This window comes from Sesamum indicum, linkage group LG2 (genome assembly GCF_000512975.1).
Source record: "Sesamum indicum cultivar Zhongzhi No. 13 linkage group LG2, S_indicum_v1.0, whole genome shotgun sequence".
Taxonomy (NCBI): domain Eukaryota; kingdom Viridiplantae; phylum Streptophyta; class Magnoliopsida; order Lamiales; family Pedaliaceae; genus Sesamum; species Sesamum indicum.
This window is the reverse complement of record NC_026146.1, coordinates 11,150,653-11,160,714: the sequence shown is the minus strand read 5'-3', so window position 1 is coordinate 11,160,714 and position 10,062 is coordinate 11,150,653. Positions and strand designations below refer to the sequence as shown.

The following is a 10,062-nucleotide window of genomic DNA, read 5'->3' as shown; positions in this document are numbered from 1 at the left end:
GGAATATTGATTGATTGATATACCATGGATAGCCAGTTAGTGGACCTTTCTGCCATAGGATATAATAATTGGCCATAGTATATTGCCTACAAGCTAAATAATTATTCGATTCATGGATTTGGATAAATGAAAGCTATTGAACTCAATGTTCTTTGATCGCTGATAAGTATCTCATGTTACATGTATTATTGTACTGGTTTTTGGATGATCCTTGATCCAATAGGGAATCCTTAAATCACTTATTGATTATGCAACTCATCCCTTGTTTGTATTTTTCAGGTACTTGTAGTTTCCTTCGAGATGCACAATTTTGAATAAGTGAGTTAATTCAGCTCTAAAGGTGGATTGAACAAGACAAGGCATCTACTATTGTTTCTATTTCATTGACTAGATTGATGACCTAGAACATTATTGATGGTTGTATGGAATTTTCAAAACTAATTTTCAACATTTTCAGATGCTTTACGCCATGAAAGTTTTGCTAGAAGCCTTACATTTTATCACTTCCTCCTCTTGAGAACACCAGGGTATTATTTGCGATTCATTTATTTGTCCCATCCTGGTCCCAACTATTGGTGGCTTGACCAGGTCATTTCTAATTTGAGGTGTGATGTTTTAATGGCCTTATATAAGTAAAAGAACACATTACATGCTTCATCAAGAACAAAAATCAAAGATGGAAAACATTAAAGATATAAGGAAAAGATCTAAATGTTGCAACCAAAAAGTTTCAAGTCAAGTGCAGAATATATTTTGATTTTTAGAAATGAAATATCAAAAGAGTAAGAGAAGAGGGTGGTAGGAACCACACCAACAAAAGCCTGAAGTACCTCTCCATCAACTATTATGTCTACCATTCTTGGTGGGATGATGATATCCTCAACAAACTTAGCCAATTTTGACTCTGCTGCCTGTACATTAACAAGTGCTTATCATGGCTTCAGATATAACGGGCATAACACGGAAGCTATTTGAAACATCACAAAAGCTTGTGAAAACAATTTGCACAACCGTACAGAGAAATAATCTCTTTATAACAACAAATCAAGCACAAAGTTACTGCATTTGCAGTCTTGTATCCACATGGATAGTTGTGTAAAGCATGCAAAAAGCGGTCCGGATATCTGCATATCCAGGACTGGATGGTTTAAGGGACTTCAGCCCAAAATTTTCTAGAATGCCAAACTTTAGGACCTGTTTTACTAGCTTCCCCCTTCTGAATCACTTTTTCTCAAATTCAATTGTCTTTAGAATGTCAACCAAATAGGTTAACAACTCTAGTACTTCAAACATGTGATCCAAAAAGGGTTGCTCATTGGAAAACTCAAAACAAAAATATCAGAGAAGAAACAATACCAAATGAATAAATTAAAGTTGCTTCTTTCTAATCTTTTGTTGCTCTTTCACTTTATTTCTCTCTTCAAGTTCATATGCATAGGCATGATTTGGAAGACGGAAGCTCAGTTCTTCACATAAGAATCTCTCAACTGAGAGAAGAAAACTTGTTTCTCACTCAGGACTGGTACCATAGATAATAGAGTTTGAGATGCATGATATAGACGAAAACAATGACACAGACCTAAGGAGAAGCATAACAATCAGCTGTAGCAAGAAAAAGGTACTACTGAATGACCACTTCATCTAAAAGGTTAACTATTAGAGACCAAAGTGGTCTAAGATTTAATAACTCCAACATGCCTCCATACATGAACACGGTACCCTTTTCCAAAAACTTAACATAAAGACATTAAATTCTTTTAAATGAATGGGTGGCAGCAAGTTAGAATACCAGGACTTCAACTCAGGCTTGACTGCAATACCATAATAATGATCTAAAAGCTTATACTATTAGAAATTTCTCACGTAATATTTAATAACTACACATATTAGATGTTTTAATGCCAATTTGTATTGTCCCCTGCCAAAATAGAAATACCAAGCAAGCAAAGGAAGGTCACCGAGATATAGCAAGCAAGAAAGGACCTAAAGTCTTATTGTGAGTATTTAAACAAACATTGTCAACATAAGTTAGACAGAAGATGCACACTGCAGACTGAAATTACCTGACCAACTATGATTTAGTTGTAGGTTACGGGAAATTCTCATTTTGCTATCCAGGAAACTTTGTTTTATTATCGGATGGACATTCATAATTCTTTTGACGTGCACAATAAGATACTGCTTCTTTACATTACATTGAAAAGGATAGACAAACAAGCAAAATGATGGCATGGAAAAATTACCAACTAAGCAAACTTAGAAAAGAAAGAAATTTTCACCATAATAGGCCCTAGGACATACTTATTTGTCCAACAATTGCACTGAAATTTTAAAGAGGTATGACGAACAACATTACCTTACGATTCTTCAGCTTGAGCCCCATATCCATAGATTTTTCTTGAAGAACCTTTATATCTGAACTTATTGAACCTATCTCAGCCTACCAAATTATAGGAAATTAGTGTATGATCTTTGTGGTGCAACTTGTAGAGAGATTGATAGAGGATTGACAAATTATTGACTAGAGGTTATTTATTAAAGTAAGAAACACAATGATCGGCAGTATAACAAGGAGGTTTATTCAGAACTTTGCACAAAATAAGTCATAAAAAATGCAGCAACTTAACTTATTTGCATAATTCCGAAAAGTTGACCAAGAGAACAGATGGTTCTCCTTAATCCCAATTTAATCCTTGTTTACTCCTACTTTAAATGTTTTCAAGTGTTTTTATCTAGTGCCATACCTAGCATGTGAAATTTGTGTGCCTGATGCCCAAGTAACACTTTCAGTAAAATGAGAAGCAACTGAACGGTAATAAAGTATATGATGTGATACCTGAAATCCACTTAGAAGCTTTTCCATTTGCGCCAGGATGGTGTCACAATCATGAATTTGATCATGAAGTGAGACTAGATTGTCGCTTTCTTTAATGTAATCCTGACTTGAACAAAAAGGGAAAAGGAGTTGCACAAGTGAGCATAGCTCAAATGAATTACAAAACTTAAGACATAGTCATTCTAGATGCATGGATATATTAGTTCAAGCAGATGCTAACCACCAAAACTTCCGTCATTATCGAGTGACCTTTGGCATGTCTAAATTCTAATGGAACTTGTGTTTGTTACAAACTATTCTCCCTTTAGAGCTCTGATAGTTATAATCATGTAAAAAATCTATTAAAGGACGATACATTCCGGGATGGATTAACCAACAGCACAAGAAACTGTTGAAACAAAAAAACATATCGCAGGAAACAAGATCAATATCAATGCCTAGATGAAAACAAAGGAACTAGTGTATTCAATCAGAACCTCAATAGAGTCGAGTTCAATTTGCCTTAGATTATTCTCGACATCCTTGGTGTAGTCCCGCAATTTTGTACCTTTAGACAGTATGATAGCAACTACCTACAAGGGAAACCACAGAAAACCCATGAACGAATAAAAAGATGCAGCAAATTATGGATATTATCAACAAACAGAGCGCAAAAACCTGTTCTACACGTACATCATCAGTTTTATAATCTTGAAGCTCTTGCTCTAGTCCCTCCAGTGAGACATCATCGCTGACAGAAAAATGAGAGGGCACACCACATATTCAAGAAATCGTAAAACTTATGCCTTGAACATGTATACGACCTACAAAATAGTATCTGGAGAAATTACGATCTACCTAGCTGCATCATCTTCAACAGTCAATTCTCCAACAACGGCTCCCAAATCTAAAACAGGTGTCGGACCATCATTTGCCTCAACCTATCCATATAATGCCGCAGTAAAAATATCATAAATATTGAGTAGATCGAATTAAACTTTAAGCGAGAAGTTGTTGATTGATTGGTAGTTACCTCAGTCATCTTCTTTGAAACTTGTTGCGGCCCGACAAACAACACAAGGAGAAATACAAGTCGGAGAGAGTAATGCTAACGGAGTGATCTCAGATCAGATCATCAGGTTTTGGCTTAATAGCTCGTCGTTCTCCTTCGCCAACGAATGGCACAGATGTTGGAGTATCAAGTGCAATACCTACTTGAGAGATGGGATACTGTCGGTAGAATTCATGGGATTTTGTAACTTTTAACTACAATGTAAAGGGGAAAATCACAATACCAACCAAAATTACAAAACACTATATAGCGATTTCTTTCGTCGAGATGTAGATACACAATCAAGAAAATAAACATACCTGGTGGAGAGTAAGGATATTGAACGAGATGACAGACTACTTTGAGCAACAAAGGCCACAGTACTCACAGTAATATCTCCTGATGTCCCTGAAAGTGAAAATCCCTCGTGCTTTCTCCACTTCAATTTCCAATCTTTACACGGATTTTTTGCAAAAACTCCTATTATTAGAGAAGTATTTTATGTTGAAAAAGTTGGAAGATATAATAAAATTAAAAAGGAATAATTACAATTCATTTACCTTAATTTTTATTTAATTACACGTAAACTATTTTTTATTTGAAAAATTATATCTAACACCCTTGAGATTTACTTCTATCTAACAAATAAGTCCATCCATTAGTTAAAATTTATCAAATTTGTTAATATCATCAAACCACATGAGGTTTACGTGTAATTATATCAAACCACGTGGAATGAGAGTGTAATTATCCCAATTAAAAATGGGTCGCATTTGTAAAATAAGTGAAAAGTATATAAAAGTAAATTTGAATAGTGTTTGAAAAAAAATATACTTTTAAATAAACTTAACTGATTAAAGATTATTTTAACTATGTTTTATACTGTTTTACACTAATAAATTTTATTTCGATTAATATATTTATACTGATTTCTTTAAAAATTAATTTTTAAAAAATATGTTCAGTTTAATAATACTCCCACTAAATAATATAATTATTTATCCAGACACAAATCGCAGCTAACGCGTGTTTCCTATACTTTGCTAATGAAATAGGGATATCGCATTGAATTTTACAAAATATAGAGAATTTTTTGTTTATTTTAAAAACACAAGGGAGTTTTCAACTTTTTCGAAAAAAATACACAAAGTAAATTGGAGTTTAGCCGGTAAATTTTGTATGTTGAAGAACATAGCAGTATTTTGGACAAATGTTGGCTATAAAGATATTCTGAAGGAGCTTTTTGTCATTTCGACTAACCTCTCCTTATTGGGCCGGAAAAACTTGGGTCGATAATTGGGTTGGCCCAATAGTTCGCTGCCAATTGAGCCCTGTCACTATTATTCTCGGGTCGGACTTTACAAAGCGGACGATCCGAGAATATCGAACTCGAATCCGATAATAACAGGTGTTCACCATTTTCAGTCGGTAGGGTTCCATTTACACATAGTTCGGGTACCTATTACACTCTCGATCCGTTAGCACCCCCCCTTGTACTCCACAGAAATCCCAAAAGATGAGGTGAGTTAAATTCCCAATTTATTGAAATCGCTAGTTTCGGACACATTCATTGTATCCGTTTTTGCTTTTTGTGTGCGTCGTTTCTTACTCAATTTTTATGTTTTCATATTGTTCTTTTATGTTTTCCGCGCGTTATCATCTTTGCTTTCACTGATTTGGAGGAAAAAATAATATAAACAGTCGATCAGAAGATATTCGACACTTACCAAAACCCTACTTTCTTTCTTTTGGTGTATTTGATTTCTGTTTGAAACTGTTGTTGCTGGTTCTCGCGTAAATTTAAGTATAAGGAGTGTTTTTACATGTGTATCGGTGTGTTGTCCTTGTGGCTTGTTGGCAATTGATGAAAGAAGAGCTTTTCCTTTTCCCCATAATTTGGTGTAGTTTGATCTGTCCTGATTTTTTCTTTCATTGTAACAGGTTTTGGGGATTAAAGTTAGGATATTAAGTGGTTTTTCTTGAAATACTTGCTGATTTTATTGGCTGAAGGACTTGGACGTTGGAGGGTTTTGTATTTCCATTTCTGAGGGAATTTTGAGATCAAGAAAATGGATGTGGACACAGAGATTCAGAGGGTCAAAGAAGAGAGGCAAAAAATGGAGAAGGACCTTGCTGCACTCACCTCTCTAACCTTTGATACAGATCTCTATAGTGCAAACAAGTTTGAGGGCTATGAACAATCCATCCCCGTGAATGATGAGGAGGATAATCTCGATGCAACTGAGAATGAAATTGCTAAAAAAATGGCATCATTTACTGCTCCAAAACAGTTCTTTAAGGAGCCCTTAAGAACTGGTGAGGAGGATGAGATATCTGGATTTAAGCAGCCAAGTAAGATTATTGATAGGGAAGATGACTACCGGAGGAGGAGGTTAAATAGGATCATATCTCCAGAGAGGAATGATCCATTTTTGGACAAGACGCCTGGGCCTGAGGTGAGAACTTATGCTGATGTGATGAGGGAAGAAGCACTAAAGCGGAAGGAGGAGGAGGTGAAGAGGGAGATTGCAAAGAAGAAGAAGGAAGAAGAGGAGGCAAAAGCAAAGGAGAAAGACGTAGAAAAGCCAAAGAAGAGGAATAGGTGGGATATGTCTCAGGATGAGAGTGCTGAGGGGAAAAAGGCTAAGGCAGGGTCTGACTGGGATTTGCCTGACTCAACACCTGGAATTGGGAGGTGGGATGCAACCCCTACACCTGGGAGAATTGGGGATGCAACACCATCAGTTTCAAGGAAAAACAGATGGGATGAGACTCCAACTCCAGGGAGACTGAACGACTCAGATGCAACTCCTGCTGGTGGGGTTACACCTGGAGCAACCCCTGCTGGAATGGCTTGGGATGCCACGCCGAAGCTGGGAGGGATGGCTACTCCAACTCCTAAAAGGCAGAGGTCAAGGTGGGATGAGACTCCTGCCACCATGGGCAGCGCTACACCCGGTGCTACCCCTGCTGCAGCATATACACCTGGTGTCACTCCTTTTGGGGCTGCTGATATGGCTACCCCAACTCCTAATGCCATTATGCGGAGCGCAATGACTCCTGAGCAGTATAATCTATTGAGATGGGAGAAGGATATTGAGGAAAGGAACAGGCCATTAACTGATGAGGAACTCGATGCGATGTTTCCACAAGAAGGGTATAAGATTCTAGAACCCCCTGCTTCTTATGTTCCTATCAGAACCCCTGCTCGGAAGCTTCTTGCTACACCAACTCCAATGGGCACACCTCTGTATAATATTCCTGAAGAAAATCGAGGTCAGCAGTTTGATGTGCCGAAAGAGTTGCCTGGTGGTTTGCCATTTATGAAACCTGAGGACTATCAGTACTTTGGTTCACTGCTAAATGAAGAAAATGAAGAGGAGTTATCTCCAGATGAGCAGAAAGAGCGAAAGATCATGAAACTCTTGCTAAAAGTTAAAAACGGTACTCCACCTCAGAGGAAAACTGCTCTGAGACAGCTCACAGATAAGGCAAGGGAATTTGGTGCTGGTCCATTGTTTAACCGTATCCTGCCACTTCTCATGCAGCCAACGTTGGAAGACCAGGAGAGACACTTGTTGGTAAAAGTTATTGATAGGGTACTCTATAAGTTGGATGAATTGGTCCGTCCGTATGTTCACAAAATTTTGGTGGTTATTGAGCCTCTATTGATTGATGAGGATTACTATGCTCGTGTAGAAGGTAGAGAGATAATATCAAATCTGAGCAAGGCAGCAGGGTTGGCCACTATGATTGCTGCTATGCGGCCAGACATTGATAACATTGATGAGTATGTTAGGAACACCACCGCGAGAGCTTTTAGTGTTGTTGCCTCTGCCCTTGGGATTCCTGCTTTACTGCCATTCTTGAAAGCTGTCTGTCAGAGTAAAAAATCATGGCAAGCTCGTCACACGGGTATCAAAATCGTGCAGCAGATTGCAATTTTAATTGGGTGTGCCGTTCTTCCCCACTTGAGGTCCCTTGTTGAGATAATTGAACACGGGCTTAATGATGAAAATCAGAAAGTCAGAACCATCACAGCTCTGTCTTTGGCTGCGCTTGCTGAGGCTGCTGCCCCATATGGTATTGAAAGCTTTGACTCAGTGTTGAAGCCTTTGTGGAAGGGTATCAGATCCCATCGTGGGAAAGTCTTGGCTGCCTTTCTGAAGGCCATTGGTTTTATCATACCACTGATGGATGCCATATATGCCAGCTACTATACCAAGGAAGTTATGGTTATTCTGATTCGTGAATTCCAGTCACCAGATGAAGAAATGAAGAAAATTGTGCTGAAAGTGGTGAAACAGTGTGTGAGTACAGAAGGTGTGGAGGCGGATTATATCAGAAATGATATTCTTCCAGAGTTCTTCCGTAATTTCTGGGTCCGAAGGATGGCCTTGGACCGGAGAAATTACAAGCAGCTTGTTGAGACAACAGTGGAGATAGCTAACAAAGTCGGTGTTGCTGATATAGTAGGAAGAATTGTGGAAGACCTGAAAGATGAAAGTGAGCCCTATAGAAGGATGGTTATGGAGACAATTGAAAAAGTGGTTACTAACTTGGGGGCATCTGATATTGATGCTCGGTTAGAAGAGTTATTAATTGATGGGATTCTCTATGCATTCCAAGAGCAGACCAGTGATGATGCCAATGTTATGCTTAATGGATTTGGTGCTGTTGTCAACTCCCTTGGTCAGAGAGTGAAACCATATCTTCCTCAGATATGTGGTACCATAAAATGGCGGCTCAACAATAAGAGTGCCAAAGTGAGGCAACAAGCAGCAGATCTTATATCTAGGATTGCTGTGGTTATGAAACAGTGTGGAGAAGAACAACTTATGGGCCACCTTGGTGTTGTATTGTATGAGTACTTGGGTGAGGAATACCCAGAGGTTTTGGGTTCAATATTGGGTGCTCTCAAGGCTATTGTGAATGTTATTGGTATGACTAAGATGACACCGCCTATTAAGGATTTGCTTCCTCGGCTGACTCCTATCTTGAAGAATCGACATGAGAAGGTCCAAGAGAATTGTATTGATCTTGTTGGAAGAATTGCTGATCGTGGGGCTGAGTTTGTCCCTGCAAGGGAGTGGATGAGAATTTGTTTTGAGCTTCTTGAGATGCTCAAAGCACACAAAAAGGGTATCCGTAGAGCAACTGTGAATACTTTTGGTTATATTGCAAAGGCTATTGGGCCACAGGATGTTCTCGCAACACTGTTAAATAACCTAAAGGTTCAGGAACGTCAAAATCGTGTGTGCACAACTGTGGCCATAGCAATTGTTGCAGAAACATGCTCACCTTTTACAGTTCTGCCTGCGTTGATGAATGAATACCGTGTGCCTGAGCTCAATGTTCAGAATGGTGTTCTGAAGTCACTTTCTTTTCTGTTTGAGTACATTGGTGAGATGGGTAAAGACTACATATATGCAGTAACTCCATTACTGGAGGATGCTCTCATGGACAGAGATTTGGTTCATCGGCAAACTGCAGCTTCTGCTGTTAAGCACATGGCCCTGGGGGTTGCTGGTCTAGGATGCGAGGATGCTTTGATCCATCTGATGAATTATGTTTGGCCCAACATTTTTGAGACATCCCCACATGTGATCAATGCTGTCATGGAAGCTATTGAGGGAATGAGGGTTGCATTGGGAGCAGCTATTGTACTGAACTATTGTCTTCAGGGACTATTCCATCCCGCAAGGAAGGTCAGAGAAGTGTACTGGAAAATCTACAATTCTCTCTATATTGGTGCGCAGGACGCTCTTGTTGCTGCTTATCCAGTACTGGAGGATGAGGAGAACAATGTTTTCTGCAGACCGGAATTGCATATGTTTGTCTGATTTGGTATTGCAGAACTACTGGTCATGTATTTTTGTCTATTAAGGATGCCGGTTGCTATAAGCGACAGAATCATCTTATTGTTCCCATATGTACTTCAATCAGCTTATTAGGTTTCCTCTTGGTTTCATTTCTATTCTAATAAACCTTTAGTTGAACTTATGGAAGAGGCAGTATTGGCTTGCAACAATGAAATTCTACGATTTAATCACATTAACCACACTCCATGTATACATATATTAACATTCTTATGTAGTAATTTTATACTTGTAAGGAATATAAAGATATTAATCATATTAGATATATATTATATTTGTCCCCTAATAAGTACAAAAATATCATATAGAAATGTTAA

The 10,062-nt window shown here is 38.3% G+C and overlaps 2 protein-coding genes across 2 annotated transcripts in view; one reads left to right on the top strand and one right to left on the bottom strand.

The window, feature by feature from the left end:
- Positions 1-4,338, bottom strand: part of LOC105155789 (vacuolar protein sorting-associated protein 52 A) — a 12,537-nt gene extending 8,199 nt beyond the window's left edge. Inside the window, exons 1-8 of the mRNA XM_011071746.2 lie at positions 4,187-4,338; positions 3,849-4,026; positions 3,674-3,756; positions 3,509-3,566; positions 3,313-3,408; positions 2,837-2,938; positions 2,357-2,440; positions 831-911 (exon numbers count right to left, since the gene is read on the bottom strand). Coding sequence (XP_011070048.1) covers positions 831-911; positions 2,357-2,440; positions 2,837-2,938; positions 3,313-3,408; positions 3,509-3,566; positions 3,674-3,756; positions 3,849-3,857 — 513 coding nt within the window. The 5' untranslated portion in view covers positions 3,858-4,026; positions 4,187-4,338. The remainder of the gene's footprint in view (positions 1-830; positions 912-2,356; positions 2,441-2,836; positions 2,939-3,312; positions 3,409-3,508; positions 3,567-3,673; positions 3,757-3,848; positions 4,027-4,186) is intronic.
- On the top strand, positions 5,254-9,924 carry LOC105155788 (splicing factor 3B subunit 1-like). The gene is made up of 2 exons (XM_011071744.2): positions 5,254-5,387; positions 5,808-9,924. The coding sequence occupies exon 2, from the start codon at positions 5,936-5,938 to the stop codon at positions 9,707-9,709; it is 3,774 nt and encodes a 1,257-aa protein (XP_011070046.1). The 5' UTR covers positions 5,254-5,387; positions 5,808-5,935; the 3' UTR covers positions 9,710-9,924.